At 44.4% G+C, this 15,710-nt stretch overlaps 2 protein-coding genes across 5 annotated transcripts in view; both read left to right on the forward strand.

Annotated features, from left to right (window-relative positions):
• The first annotated feature begins 360 nt into the window (after positions 1-360).
• gpx4b (glutathione peroxidase 4b) lies at positions 361-5,442 on the forward strand. 2 transcript variants are annotated; one of them, XM_023798072.2, is made up of 7 exons: positions 361-500; positions 1,948-2,042; positions 2,858-3,002; positions 3,769-3,920; positions 4,082-4,106; positions 4,886-4,945; positions 5,128-5,442. In XM_023798072.2, exons 1-7 carry the CDS (start codon positions 435-437, stop codon positions 5,158-5,160), a joined length of 576 nt encoding a protein of 191 aa, XP_023653840.1. In that variant the 5' UTR covers positions 361-434; the 3' UTR covers positions 5,161-5,442. The 2 variants fall into 2 exon arrangements, with proteins under 2 accessions (XP_023653840.1, XP_023653841.1); XM_023798073.2 differs by lacking the exon at positions 361-500 and adding an exon at positions 866-957.
• A 1,683-nt stretch (positions 5,443-7,125) lies between these two features.
• LOC111836580 (phosphatidylinositol 4-phosphate 5-kinase type-1 gamma-like) overlaps positions 7,126-15,710 on the forward strand; it is a 28,857-nt gene continuing 20,272 nt past the window's right edge. For all 3 annotated transcript variants that reach the window (XR_011984648.1, XM_023797978.2, XM_023797979.2), the window contains exon 1: positions 7,126-7,567. Coding sequence is in view for 2 of the 3 variants with exons in the window: in XM_023797978.2 (XP_023653746.1) it covers positions 7,435-7,567 (133 nt within the window). In the remaining variant the exon portion in view is untranslated. The remainder of the gene's footprint in view (positions 7,568-15,710) is intronic.

Below are 15,710 nucleotides of genomic sequence, written 5' to 3' on the forward strand. Positions count from 1 at the left end.
TGAATTGTTTGAGCCGTAATATATTTCAACACAATCAAAACGACTAACGATTTCCACGCTGATCGCAGCGCCTTATTTCATTGGTGTTCCACAAGTCAGGTTGGGCTGTAAATAACGCTCACCAGAGGCGAGTAATTTCGACGAAGGGCGAGTACAAATAATACTTAAGTAGCCCAATTGGCAATTACGACCAGGAATGTATGACCTATCAAAATCCGTCTGAAAGAACATAAATATGTATAAATACATGAAGCAACATATTTATTCATAAAAGAACTCGCCACCACAAAATTGTACTTTTCAAGCGCACGTTTTGGGTTAGCGAACGATGGATTATGGGGGCGTGCGGTGATTGGGTGATTTCGCGGTCGCGTGGGTCACCACGTGATTTAGGTCGTGGCCGGAGCAGATCGCTGTTCTTCTGCGCGTAGCTTATGCGGCTGATCAGAACTGCGCTGCTGGTTGTCACTCTCGCACGGCGAGGGTGCGTTCGAGCGATGGTAAGAAACTATCCCTAATGTATAAATGTAGGCTACATGTTATCCGCATACGAATCTTTTTCTGAATTTGAAAAATATATTATTAAAGCGTCAGCCATATTTAGCGCTTGGTCACTAACGGAGAACAGTGACTTGTGGGTAAGCGTAAGCTAATTTTAGGGCGATACGGCATATTCGGTGCACTGAAACAATCCTTATCAACAATTAAGCCCATTCAAATCAACGTACCTATTTGATATTGGTTTCACGATGTAAATTACATTAATTTGCTAATTGATTTGTGTCTCGGCGGTTTGGACCGGATGGATACGCCTAGTTAATACTTAACTAATTTGCGCTATAACTGCAGGTGTTCCTTTTTATAAAACGAGCCGCAATGCGTGTATCTGCTGCTCTCCCTGTACTTCGAAGGTCGTGCATTTTGTCGCCGCGCTACTAATTCAATTTAATGTCTAAGGTAAAGTTAAATCCCCGACTCATTAAGAAGGAATCTTCTGCGAGAATTACGTCAGCATCTAGTGATTGAAATCGGATCTGGGCTGCTGTATTTTATTTTAGATTATTTATGCTATTTGTATAACGGTAAGATTGCTCACTTTAAATATGTTGTCATTATGTATAATATTATTTATATATATATTACACACACACACACACACACACACACACACACACACACACACACACACTCTCACCCCTATAGTGACTTATACTTTACACGGCATCATTGAGAGATTCAGGCGTCAAAGGCTGCAAGGAAAAGGTGAGCTGGGATGGCAGTACAATTAAGGCGCACGCAGACAGCCACACAAAATGGGCTATTTACATTCACTGTTTTGCCTAACCATGTTTTTGACAGAGGAAACTGGGATTAATGTATACACAAAGAGCCGAACGTCCAGCCCTAAAGCTGCGGAGCTACAGTGCCGAGCACTGATCCACTTTATAATTTAGGGAAATATTTTGATGGTCTATTTTTAGGGAAGTAATTGTATATTCTTTTGCCTTGGAGACACTGAGATGAATTTTGTATGTTGTGTGGATGAGGTTTTCAGTGAATGTTTACCGCTGTCACGTTGCTTCGGTCTTGAGAGGCTGCAGTTTTATTAACTAGCAAATTTGACCTACTGGTCAGCAAAGCGACGCATAGAGTTTCACCTGTCCAAAGTATTCTTATTTGCAAGAGAGGAAGCCTTGATAATCAGGGTTATATTCTTGATCTCATTTACTGCATCATGCTTTCTTTCCCTCGACCTGTGTAGAACTATCCAAGTTTTTTTTAAGTCTCGCAATCCAAGAACATCAAACTAGACACAGCTGAATGTTAATGGGCGTTTGTTCAGTTCTCCCTTCCTCAGCATTCTCTAATCCGTAATGCATGTTTGTTGGACTTGCACAGTTCCTAAGCTCATGACACGCCATAGACATTTATTTCTCTCCCTCTCAGTCTGCGGAGGCTGAAGATTGGCGCAAGGCCACATCCATTTACGATTTTTCTGCGAAAGACATTGATGGCAACTTGGAATCCCTGGAGAAATACAGGTGAGCAGCCACCTTTTTTTGTGTTCAAACTCTCCAATCTGCATTTCTTGATTAATCCCATGAGAAGCCCCCCCACCCACCCCACCCCACCCCTCAAAATGCACAACAATCTCTGCTGCAGTATCAGCTAGTGCACATCACTCCTGATCTGCTTGCTCTTGGGTACCGACCTGGAGCCCATAGTTCACAAAGAGGATGCGTCTTAAAATTCATTCACATCTAGTGTTATTTGCCTGGTGCACATGTAACCACACAAGCACCCAGCTGACAACTGATATGCTGTGGTGTTTAGTGAAAGGAATCTTGCTCTCTTGCCTTTTCACCACAGACAAGTGTAGCACAAGCCAGGATTGAATCTTTAGCCAGGGCACCACTGTGAAGGCCATCTGACATCATTTAAATGGCTTGGTAAATAGACTATTAGCAGTGAGAATTGTGAACGCGTCTTAATGGTTGTCTGAAGATGGCTCATTCATTATGCTAGCTTGATGATTACTTTGGTTTATTTAGAATTGGGTGATCAGTGGTCATTATTGACACACCACAGCACACAACGAAATGTGTCCTCTGCATTTAACCCATATGTGACAATGTGACCTAGCAGGGGGAAGCTAATTCAGCGCCCAGGGAGCAGTGCTTGGGGCCGGTACCTTGCTCAGGGTAACTCTGTGGTACTTTGCTGGTCAGGGATTCAAACCAGCAATCTTTCATTTACAAGTGCACGTCCCTAATCATTAAGCCACCACCGCCCACAATCGTGTTATCGTGTTTGTTGCTTTATCACTCAGTCTTTTTTTTTTTTCTTCTCTCTGCAGAGGTTACGTTTGCATCATCACCAATGTCGCCTCCAAATGAGGCAAGACCCCTGTAAACTACACTCAGCTTGCGAAGATGCACGACACGTACGCTGAGCAAGGTTTACGAATCCTGGGTTTTCCCTGCAATCAGTTTGGTAAACAGGTCAGGCCTCAGACGCCATTTCTTCATGTCACGCAACTTGACTGTGAGCTTGTGACCTTAGTCACATTGACCTAGTTTTATATACCTTTTGCAACAGATTTATTAATGACTCTGGTGAAACATTTTGCTCGGTGGCATATCACCCCCTTGATCTTTTTCCAGTCTTTTCTGCTAGTTGACTTGCCTTGCCACTGTCGCCTATGGCTTACTCACATGGGGCTTTGGGTGGGGATGCTGTGAAGCGCTTTGAGACGATGTAATGTTGTGATAATGCACTATACAAAAATAAATTAGTTGTGATTTAAATACACAACAATATTTTCTTTGATTTAACAGTTGAATGAAGTATTGTGGGGTGCCCTTTTCGTATGAACAGAATTTAATCACTGGCCGTTAGCCTTTGGGCTCTGTGTGTCTGAGTGTTCTGTATAAGTCCCTTATTCCTTTGATTCATGACAATCTGTAATTTCCTAGTGCTGGGTGAATGGACTATTTTCCTTTACCTTCCCAAACCTGTGAACTGGGTTTCTGTTCCTCCTGCTAGTACTGTACTTCATTCTCCTACTTACCTGTTATACCCTCCAGACCTAGACAAGGGGCATGACAGTTGGTGTGTTACATACAGCCAAAAAGGGGGGGGGGGTGTTTGTTAATAGTAATTATTTGGTGCATTGTAAGAGGTATAACACAAGCTCAGCCAGCTTAACAGGCTGTAATTTCTGTCCAAAGCAACAATATACACAAACTCAATGTGGTCTCTCCTCAGGAACCAGGAACAGAGGAGGAGATAAAGGAGTTTGCTAAGGGTTACAATGCTAACTTTGACCTCTTCAGCAAGATCGATGTCAATGGGGAGAACGCTCACCCCTTGTGGAAGTGGATGAAAGAGCAGCCCCATGGGAAAGGGACACTGGGAAAGTGAGTTTCCTGGTTGAGATTATCCTCAAGCCTTTATTGGGTCCATAGTTTGAATTTCTTTCTTGGCTGGCTTCTCAGGGTTGTGATATCAAGTTGTGTAATTGAACATTACTGTTTGGGGTGTGTGTGGTAAAATTCTGAATTTGTTTTCCATTTCATAGCAACATCAAGTGGAATTTCACAAAGGTAATTTTTAAAACCTTCATTATGACATTTGTGATGTGACCTGATTATAGAGGGTATTTTAGCTCTGAACTCAGGCAGAGGCTCATTTTTCTGTGTGTGAGATAATGAACATTTGCTGGTTGGTCAGCGCCTCCTCCCATGTGCGCTACTGCGTACAGATGTCAGTAGCTGCCTGGCATCAGACACGGCCGGAAATTATGCAACCTCCCCTCATGTAGCAGAAGTTCTGTTCCAACGCCCGGGTCATTAAGCAAGATGGTTGATACATGAAAATCACTAACCCAGCTGTGACCATGGCTGTGCTTATGACTTCAGCTTTCCATAGCTGTTTCATTCCCCTTCATGATGTGGACATTTTTAATATTTTTAACTTTCTCCTTCAGATTTCTCACTCTGGCATGTCTTGTCAGTCACAGGTGTGTGTGTGTGTGTGTGTGTGTGTGTGTGTGTGTGTGTGTGTGTGTTTCAGTTTTTTTTTTTTTTTAAACTGACTGTGATTGGTTGCTAACGCAGTTGGTTGTGAAATGAGTGGCTGTGCTGCCTGATGTAACCAGTGACCTCTGCTGTCACAAGGGGACTTGTCTGACTGCAATGTGACATGATATTGAAAGGGCAGAGCAACACATGTTCTGTAGCAGGTGATTAAAGGTGAATGAGTAATTACACCAGTTGCTGAATAGGCTCAAAAGATACCAAATTTTATCCTCCAAACCAGACTCGAGGAAAAGGAATATTTTTTTTTTATTATTAAATTCTCTTCAACCTATATTTTTGCATAGTTCCTCATTGACCGTGAAGGCAAAGTTGTGAAGAGATACTCGCCGATGGATGACCCAGTTGTAAGTTGTGACTTCACCTGTAGTATCCCCAAGAGATTGGTTTCCATAACTATATATTGTGTGACTGTAATTTTAAAAACATACATTTAAGCTTGGTCAGAACCAGTCAACCACTTTTAGCCTTGGTGCAAACATCACATGACAATGTACCAATAAGTGTCATTTCCTGTGTTCCTGTTCAGGTGGTTGAAAAGGATCTTCCCAAGTATCTGTAGTTTGGCTAGCTTCTTGAGCACACTGACATCAGCCCTGCCTCTCACATGGCTAGCTGCGAGTGGGCGGTTCTACTCCCAGGCCAGTGACGGCCTGCCCTCAAAACCGCCTGGCGGAATGGGCAGGCCTGATTTATTTCGTCGTGCACCCCCCACTCTGGGAAAGACCAGACCCCGCTTCAGCCAGCCTGTGTGAGAACAGGGATGCTATTTAAAACCGAATCTATATGATGGTCAAATGGTTTTTTTTGTAATGCCTAACAATAAACAGATTCTTTATCCAAATTGCTGTTGGCTGTTTTTATTTGATGCAACTGCTCTCAACAGGGGGTGTGTGTTCCTTGCGTCCAAGAAAAATAGGAAAAACCTGGAGATTTGGTGTGGTGTCTTATTTGTTAAACCTGTTTAGACTTGGATAGTTCTGGGGATGTCTTTCACAGAACAGTGGTTCTCGACCCAATACTCAAGACAAAGTCATGTTTCTCCTCACAATTTGCATACTAAGGTTGCATCCATCCATTTTCCAACTGCTTATCCTGAGCTGTGTAGCTGGGGTTCCTGGAGACAATCCCAGGCAGCACAGGGCAAAAGGCAGTGTGTCCAGTATATTGCAGGATGCATGCACACACAGATACACAAACATACACTGTGGGAAGGTAGGCAAGAAATGCAACTCGAATGCATCAACTTCATGTAGCCAGAGCCAAGGCAACAGTGCCACCTATGGAGCCCTACAGAGGTTTGCAGGCTGGATAGTGGCCAGCGGTATATTGCTCAGGTTTACAAAGTTAAAAATCCAGACTAAGATTTTGTTTCAACTAACGAGTTGAATACAGTCACAGTACTAGTTAGAATCATCCCTCCAGAGGACATGAGACGTGCCGTTTTATTAAATTGGTTTGGGAAAAGGTTTAGCTAGGTAGTGCATATAATTTTACAGGAAAAATACAACCAACCTGCAATGATGCAGAGAATGTCCTGTTCAAAGGTTTTCTGAATAAAAATGTCAACCTTTATGCTGCTTTAAGGCTGTTTTGCAAATTGTAGCTTTCTGGAAAATCAGATGCAGAAGAATGGGCTGGTTAGGATGTCTGTATTGGCTCGCTGCTTTACCTTTGTGTGGTGTAGTAGAGTGATTGTGGGCCTTGAATGGGGATTGATTAACTTGGTTGCAGGATTATATGGTCATTGCTATAATTGGGGGGTGTCTATATTATTAATGCTACTTCAGAATTTATTGTACTGTATGCTTTTGATATCTGATTATTTTTAAAAATTCAAATATTTTACACAGTGCTTGAAGTGGGCCGGAACGCAGCGGAACGCAGTTCCGGAACTTCTGTATTTTCGTCTTTTGGGTTCCGCCACTTTTTTCTGCGTTCCGGTACTTACTGAAACTGATCCGACGCAGTGACAGTGGCGCGAGAATAGACAATATCACAAGACCGATAAAAGACTACATGTTGTTTTAATGGTTTTTCAGTATTCCATTTGTGAATTAGAAAAAAGTAGCCTATGCCTATAGGTTATTGCTTGGAAGAATGATTAAATTAAAATAGTTTTTGAACCAACACATCCTAAAGACTTGATTTTTTTTTCACCGCACAAATGTCAAATGTCGGAAAATTAGAGTTCCTGCACTTATTTTTTCCAACTTCAAGCACTGATTTTACATATATAAACGTTCACATACTCAAAGGTATGTCACTTGCAAACTTTAAAGCTAATACAGATGACATATATTGTTTGTTCACCCAGATGGACATATTGGGGCGATTTTTCTTACTGCACCTGACAACTGGCCTGCAAAATAAAACACAGCATCGTGAATCTCGCTTCTCCATCTGGGGGAGCTGCGTCTTCGCCTTTCACGAAAAGAGCCGCAAACGGGCCCTTCTTCGGGTGGGACTCCGCCTCGTGCGCTCCAGGCCTCTGATTCGGCTTGACGTCACCCAGCTTCGGGCCATTACGTCGGAAAGCCGAGCGGCGACGTGACGCGCAGCCCATGGAGAGCCGTGGTACAGAATGGGTCGGATGAAAGGCACCATCGGCAGCGTAGGGGCAGGCGCGCGTCTGAGTGTGGCTCTCACACAGCCCCGATGAAAACCATAAATCCGCGCTAGATGCGCCCCATCATAGGGAAAACCTTGTTTAGCCAAATGTCTAGCTTAGTGACGCTTAGCGCAGGTCGTCCATTTAATTAACGCCAAAGACATCGCTGCGCGCATTGAATCAGCTTCATTACCGTATTTTTTTTTTGTAATTGCGGGTTTCTGAATGGAAGCGGACGGGGAAGGAGCGGCAGGTTTGGCGGAGGCCGTGGAAGGCAATCCGTCAAGAGTGTCCGCAGCTTCCGATGATACGGACACCGTCGTCGGCGTTAGTTACGGAATGGACGCCGGGGACCTGGGTCAGTGTTTTCCTTGTATGTTTTTCTATGTATCGTACATAGTAAATATATCAGCATGTAGGTATGTCTGCAAGCAAGATCCTCATGCCGCCGCGGCTCATTACAGGATGTCGCTGAAATTCCTATACGGATGACTCAAGGCATGGATAATGTGATGTTCACCAATACCGTATATATTTATTAAATTGGCATTAAACATAGAGGAATCGATAAATAATATTTACCTGAATATTGTCGATTTGTCACGTGGTTCTTTTAATGACAGCGCAATAAATGTAAAATTAAATTGCGTTGAAGGCAATTACTAGGCGAATAGACTGAAAGGGGGGGGGGGGGGGGGGGGGGGGGTGGTAACTGGTTACCTCGCCGGGTAATTTGTCACCAGCAGGCTCTGCGGTTTTTGCTGATATTTCGGAATAGCCGGTGCAACTGACATGATTTTCTAGGTACGGAATATCTGCTTCGCGGGGCATGCGGAGAGTGTTGCTATTTGTTGCATTTATAATTCCCTTTTGTTATTTATTGATTTTTATAATTGTAGTATATTAGTAGTAGTAGAAATAATAATAATAACAATAATAATAATAATAGTCATAATAATAACAGTAATAGTAATAATAATAATATAGTATGTTATTTAATGAAGTTGCATTTGTTTTTTCCTGGAAATGTAACTTAACCAGCAGTAGCCTACTAGATTACGTTTAGTGCACTACTCCATTTAAATCTGCAGGGATGCCTGTTTTTGTATCGCTGCTATAATCGTGTAGTTGTCACCCAGTAAGATAGTGCCTTTCTGGAAATTCATACATGGCATCCATCCCAGAATACTTTTCTGGCCAAACGGTGCCTCCCAAGCTAGCTGTTACGGGGACTCTTCCTAAATCTCAAATTCATGCATGCAGACATTTTTACAGTTCGTCCTCATTTCAGTTTACAGTATCATACTGAATCTGTTACAATGATTTTGGGGGTCTGTCTTTACCAGCACCCCAGAATGGAGTTTAACGCACGGGAGAGCACAGAGAGGTGTGGTGTTCCTAAATGTGACAGTTCTTCCTCTGACAGATACTGAATGACATGCATTACACTTTCTCTGCAATTAACCTAAGATCAAATGTGTTGCTTGGTCGATATCCATAACACCCATAATAGAAAACACCTATCATGTGCGCAGTGTTTAATAAACACTTCAGGCCCTCGGAGTAGGACAGTCTGAGTATGCAGTCACATGCTTTAGCCGCGTGCTAACGCTGTGTGATGGCTTTGGTGTGTGCGCCGTCATTCTGTTGCAGCGTCAGACCGAGCATTTGAGCATCTTAAGTGAACTTTAAGGCTCATGATTAATTCCTGCCTCTTCTGGCCCGGCAAGGCTTGGAAATTACTAGCACGTCGCTTTCGTCAGGAATGGTGAGAGACGGCTTGCTTAGACAGGACCCCAGTGCTAGTCAGGAGCATGCTGGGAAACGGTGAGCCTTATGGTTTCCTGGAGTGTCGAAATATGCTCTAATGGCCGGGCCGTGATTGGACAAACACACACTCATGGATGTGGGGGGTCCATCCTGAGCCCCTCACATGCTGAAACAAACTATGAGTCTCTATCAGGACAGAATAAGTGGTCCCCAGAATGCAGTCAGTGATTATAGCCTTTGTCTCCTCACTCTGTACCTTTAACTAAATTCCACTGTTCCATCCCCCTGCTTAGGCATTTAGATCGTAACAGCTATGCTGTTTAGAATAGAATGATACTTTATTGATCCCTGTAGGGGAATTCTCTCTCGCCTACCCCATCCTGCTCTCCATGAGACAACACGCAGCTGAGAACAAGCTTGGGGATCATGGTGAAGGGCAGCCTGGGGTGTCAAAGCAAGCTGTCTCTCACCATCCCTGACGAAAGCGACGTGCTCTTAATTTCCGGGCCAGAGGAGAGAGGCATTAATCATGAGCACCTGGGGAACTGGGGGGTTAAGGGTCCTGCTGATGGGCCCACAGACATGTGACCGTTATGCTGAGGCCTGGACCTGGCAATCTTCCAATCACAGGCACTGAGCCTAAGCCTGTTGAGCCTCACACTGCCCCGGTTTATGCAGCCATTTTTTTGTTTTTGCTTCAGCAGCTCAGACCAAAAACGTGTGCCACAGGCATCCAGCTGTTGCTGCATGACGGGTGGCGCTACAGAAGGACATCGGCCATATCTGTGTGCTGCTTAAGTGAGACGCTCATGGGAGTTTTTTTTACTTACCTGAAAATGTTCTGAGGGCAGAAGGAACAATGATTTGTTCAGAGAGACAAACAATCAGAGTGTAGAGGAGGTGGGTTCAAGTAACTAGAGGAGGTGGGACCAAGACATCTGACTGGTTAGTCCCACCTCCTCTACAATCCGCTTGGCTCAGAGAGATAAACAATCATTTTTCCTTCTGCCCTCAGAACATTTTTGTGTAAATAAAAATCCCACGAGTGACTGAGAAAAATCTGCATCTGGCTAATCAGTCTCCTTTAAGGGATCATCCCAAAGTCAACTGGAGTTAAAGTCAAATCAGTCCTGTGTTGTTATAGGGTCTGGTGTCCTTGTTCATGGCCATAGTTGTTTGGTTTTCATCTCAGCTGGATGGTATTTCTATGAAGACTCCCGGTCGATCGCTTGCCTGGAACAGCGTCCCTGTGTCCTGTAGGGACAGTGGGTCTCCTTTTCTTGCAGCCCTTCCTGGATCTCCGACTTTCTCCTGGGCTGCGACCCCAGGAACAAGCCACTCTTTTTAACTCCTATTAATTAGCATAGTCAGGCTGCTATAAGTGAGGGAATTGTGAACAGCACTTGCTTTCAAACCACTCATAGTCTATACAGCATGCAAACCATGTATACACTGAGTGCAGTGATCGACAAACACTGTCCGATATATACAATCTGTGTGGTCCAGCGCTGCTTGGCTCTCATTCCTGTGGGCCGCGGTGTTTGGGTTTCTGTGCTAGCAGTGCCTATCAAAGAATCCATTACACATTGGAGATGTTTGCGTGATAGATGTGAAAAATGAAATTGTAGCCACTTCAGATAATTTGTGGAAGATTTAAACGTGCTCTCACATAAAGAACTAAATATCTAATTAATTTTGTAAAGGGAAACTTCATTTGCAATTTGACTAGTCCACATCCAGGAGGGAGATCTAATGGAACGTAAACCTGGACTGGTTGCAGCAGGAGTGAAAGTTAAGTAGCTGTGATGTAGATGTTGATGGCTTTTAAACTGCAGTACTTAAGAGTCAGGTGTTTATGTACTGAATATTTTAATATCTGGGATGGAGGTGGAGATCTGTAGTACTTAGGTTGCAGTGGTTTGTGCACTGAATCGCTTGACTTGTACTCCATAATACAAAACATGGCGCTCATGTCATGACCAGTCTGGTGTCTCTAGGCTTGCCGATGAGATGTCGGAAATTCCCAAAAATGGATGCGCACATCTGAATAGGATATTCTGTTATTCTGTGACTCCCAGAGGAGAATTTTTGAGCAAACTTCATTTAATGGTTACTGCTGTTGGCAAGATTGCTGAGTTCATAAGTTTAGCTTTGCAGGTCTTTCTGGATGGACGCTCCTGTTGGAGAGTTCCTGGCAATCTGCTCTCTTTTGTTTTGTGCGTGTCTTCAGTGTGTGTATATGCCCAAGTGTTTGTAAATTTGACTTTGTGTGTGTGTGTGTCCATGGATATCTCTGTATCTGTTATTGTTTCTCTATCGGCCGGTCCCTTTTTCACATTCTGCTCTCGGCCTCCTGTTCGCCGGCATTCCGTTACGCGCAGACACCGTGTTTGCCGTTCCCTTGCCCGTATCCACCTCCGCCCCGAAACGGGGAAACTCGAGTGTCCGTGAGCTCATCCTGTTTCACCTTCACGCTCATGTCTTATGCTCAGCAGACTAAACAAACACCTGGACTGACACCCGAATCCAAACAGAGCCGGTCGCTTCTCTTGCTGTAAGCTGCTCTCCCGGCCAGCGCCGTATGAACGAGAACTTTCCACAGTGCTGCTAAACACGGAGACCCAGAGGCCTGTCTCACATTGTCTGTAGCTCTTTCCATATTGGCCACTTGTTTTCTTGTGCCAAAAAAGCCTTCAAAATTAAAGCTCTTCAAGCTTGGGTTCATTTGAAGATCTCATAACTGGTTCATGCATACCTTCCCCAATTCTATAGGGTGCTCCTGGACCAAACCACTGCTCTCCACAGTCAGAATGCATTGACTTACTGTTTCTCAGGGGTCTCCAACTCCTGTCCTGTAGAGCTACCGTCCGGTAGGTTTTCTATCCTACCCGGCTTCTGATGAGCCACACCTGTTCTCAGGTAAATACTAGGAGCAGGTGTGGCTCATGAGAAGCCAGGCAGGATAGGAGACCTACTGGACAGTAATTCTCCAAGATCGGAATTGGAGACCCCTGCTGTGTCCAAATCCCCAGGCCTGTTTGCTGCTCAGTATTTGTTTGCCTGTCCTTAGAATCTTGGAAAGAAAGTTTCTGATGATTCTGTGATGTTTCTTGTTCCTAAAATTGAACCTAAAGCTTGAATTAATAGTCACTCTGCTGTGCCACCTTGGATGCTGTGCAGTAGTCTTTCTATATTTTCAATTCAGCTGATTTGTTCGTTTATCCATCCATCCATCCATCCATCCTTCCTTCCATCCATCAGTCTTCCAACTGTTTGTCTATGACACAGGGCAGTTCAGTTCAGTTCGATTTGTTTTGGTAAGCTTTAAATCCTCTGGTCAGGACGGCCATCCAGTCACCCCGGAATGAGCTACTGGGTGAGTTAATACCAAACAAAAATGTTAATATATGGAGGAAAGTTAAATGGAGTCAGTTGTATTCTGGGTGTTAACAGATGCTCCTGACAGATTTGCCGTAAAGAGCCACTGAGGTCATAAAGGAGAGCACCGGAAATTAACTTAGCCAGTAGATTGTAACTGCCAGGAGGAGAATTACGTACGTAGCCATCTTACTGGGGGGATTATGGGTAACGAGACAAATTAGAACTCTGGGAAGGTTCCTGTTCCAGAATGCCAGGGTCTTTAGTTCCTGGGTGAACACAGGGTACTAATGCTGGCTTGCATTGTTTCATCGCTGTGCTTGAGCAGGAATATATTCTCATAATCAAGGGCATTGTTAAAGATTTTGGGCCCCATGAAAACATATGTTATTGGGGCCCCCCAGTCCAGACCAATCCAGTATTCTCCAAATTTTTTGTTCCCCCGTCACTTAGGGGCCCTTGGAATCATCCTAACACCTCCCCCCCCCAACGGCAGCCCCTGCTCATAATATTGATGGATAGTTTGAATGGGAACTGATCAACGAATTGGAATTTGGTTAGATCTGACGGTATGAGATAATCCCACCCACTGTGCATTGAGCATATTTTTCCTGAATACTTAATGCTGCCTGTTTTCTGCATCGAGAAGAAAGACAGAAGGAAAAGATGCTGTTTAGCTCCCCGCCGTGAATGACAGCTGACACGAGACCTTCTGTATCATCCGATATACACCTCATCCGAAAGAATTACCCACAAACGGGGAAAATATGCATCGGAATATACATTTTGTTATGAGGAATTACTTGTTTTGCTGATACAGGCCAAATGAAATGAGGCATGTCGGTGATTTCATATTTTATGCTGACTATTCGGTTCGCTGGGCTTGGAGTCGATGGCAATTCGGGGACTTACTGAATCGGCCCCATGGTCTTTGGGGAAATTTCCTCAGCCGTACAGGTTAAATTTTAATGTTGGCGAGCAGGAAAGAAATGCCTTTGTGTTAAATACTGTATAGTGCTGGTGGTCACGCGGTGTTTAAGGTGAGACGGTGGAATCCGCTGACAGTCACTCGAGAAGTTCTCGCCGTCCAGATCGTGGGATTGGCGTCTGGAGAGGCCGGTCTGTACAGACAGCCTGCCGCTCACCCTTCTTCCCAATCAGCCCTGGCACGGTCCGCTCACTCCGCAGCACGTTAACCTCACTCTCTGCACTAAATCGTGAGTAAGGGCTGTAGTCAGCATATCTAATCAAAAAGCTGTAGCTAGCGTCTGGTTGTCCATGAAGAAAGGTCTTACTTCACAGTTTTTCTGTCGGGTAAACTTGGTGTTACATAAGCTCTGTTGTTACATAAGCTTGCAGGTGGTGAAGACCGGATCTTTTTTTTTCTTATTCGTTTTTTTTTTTTTGCTTGCATTGTCATTTCTAATAATATGTTTTATTTAAGGAACCTCTTTTGGTGCATCTGTTAGTTTTTTCCACGCATATCCCAGGGATTTTTTTCCCTTCCGCTCTGGGCCTTCTATCACTGTGATAATACCGCCAGGCGTCTTAGAACACATACTAATCCATGATTTCCTCAAACCGTACCCCCCACATTCCCACACACCAGGCCGGCGGCCCTGGTACACAACCGACTACGTGTCAGTCAGAAGACGCGGACGGCCGCCCATAAGGGTACCCGCACCCCCCTCCGCTCCCTCCCCAGCTGCCGACCTCCAAACCGTAATTGGTGGGTGATGCAGTTCAGCCCGTTATTTCTGGCAGCTGCTTGTGTGGTCCAAGTCAAACGTCAGTCAGACGTCTCGGGAAGAGCGTATAACTGCAGTGGCGGCACGGAATGAAGCTGGCTGATGGTCACATGTCAAAGAGGAGACTGGAGAGAACTTCACTGTAGTGTGAGTCTTTATAATTGAAGACACACAAGTGCAGTTCTTTAAACCAACAAATAAAAATGCATAGCACACATGTAATAAATCGCTTTGAAATGGACAGCAAATCTAGTATTGACCTTGATTCTGTATGGGCTTAGAGATTTGTAAGCTAAATACAGATTATAAAGAGAACAAACGCACTGAGAATATTTCTTAACAAACAGGCTATCTGCCTGCAACAAATAGCCGCCAATATGAATAAGCAAATGGTACTTTTGGGAAATAAACTGAAGATTTATTACTTAGAAACGTATAAAACAAATCAGATTATCCAAGCTAATATTGTGAAGATAGTGAGTAATTGAGGTAATTTCATTGCAATGAGCTGTCTGTGAGGGTAGGGTTTGCACGCTGACTCAAAGCTTAGTCATCTGGAGGGTTAGTATATATTAAGAACACTTTTTTGTTACTTTTTTAAATCACTTTTTGGTGATTTTTGCTGAAGGAAAATAAAAGCGTTCGTGGTTCCATCTAAGCTTCATGTCTCAGTCCTCCGTTGATAAGACCCGATGCGCAGACTTGGACACAGATGGGGTTTTTAACGGTCTGGTAAGTAAGACATAAATAGGAGGACAGGGGAGGGGCGGTGTAACGTCTCGGGATCAGGAGGAAACTGTGACTCCTGGGCTCCTTCCCCTTGACTCCCCTCTTGCCACATTTGGCCCCAGACTCACCGTCTGTGGCAGCAGGTCAAAGTACATTGATGAAATTGATCAATAAACTCGCATAGAACAGAAATCTGTTTATCTGTTTACTAATACATATATTATATGTTGCGCTGTGATAATGTTTCAGGTTTCCCCATGAAGAAAATCTTCATCTGAAGAAGCTCTCCACTGAGCTGAGCTGAACTCTGCTACACTTGATTGTGGCTTTTTTGCTTCATTGGGGCAATTAATTAGCTAAACCCTTAAGCCCCAATGGCTCGACTCTCGAGTTGGATTCTTTCTGCTTCTGTCGGTAGCGCGCAGTCGGTTTTTTGCTCTGTTGCCAAGCCTAACCCCAGTGAACGGCCCCGAATCTCCTGCTTGCTCTGTATATCTGGAGGCTTTGAGATGTGCCGCTGAGGGTCACCGTGCCGACTGTCTGGCGGCCCTGCGCTGTGCTGTTTACCGCATGGAGCGCCTCCTCTGGCAGGTCTGAGGCTCTGCAGATTGGCCTTAATCCCACGACAGGGCGGGGAAGCTGCCAGGGCCGGGTGTCTGGAGGTAGGGCTCTCCTACTGGCCCATTTCCAGGCCAGGGTTGCATCACGGCAGAAGAGCTGAAATACAGGCCCTCAAGGCAGCCCGGAGAGCCGGGCACAGCCTCACTTCATTTAACCGTGTTTACAGTTCGCATATCATGGATACTTTCTTTGTTTCTCTGCCAGGCATTGAGTTCAAAAGCAAATTTCCTGCAATAATTCCATTATTCAAGAGTG

The sequence above is a fragment of the Paramormyrops kingsleyae genome, chromosome 21, assembly GCF_048594095.1.
Source record: "Paramormyrops kingsleyae isolate MSU_618 chromosome 21, PKINGS_0.4, whole genome shotgun sequence".
NCBI classification, from domain to species: Eukaryota; Metazoa; Chordata; class Actinopteri; order Osteoglossiformes; family Mormyridae; genus Paramormyrops; species Paramormyrops kingsleyae.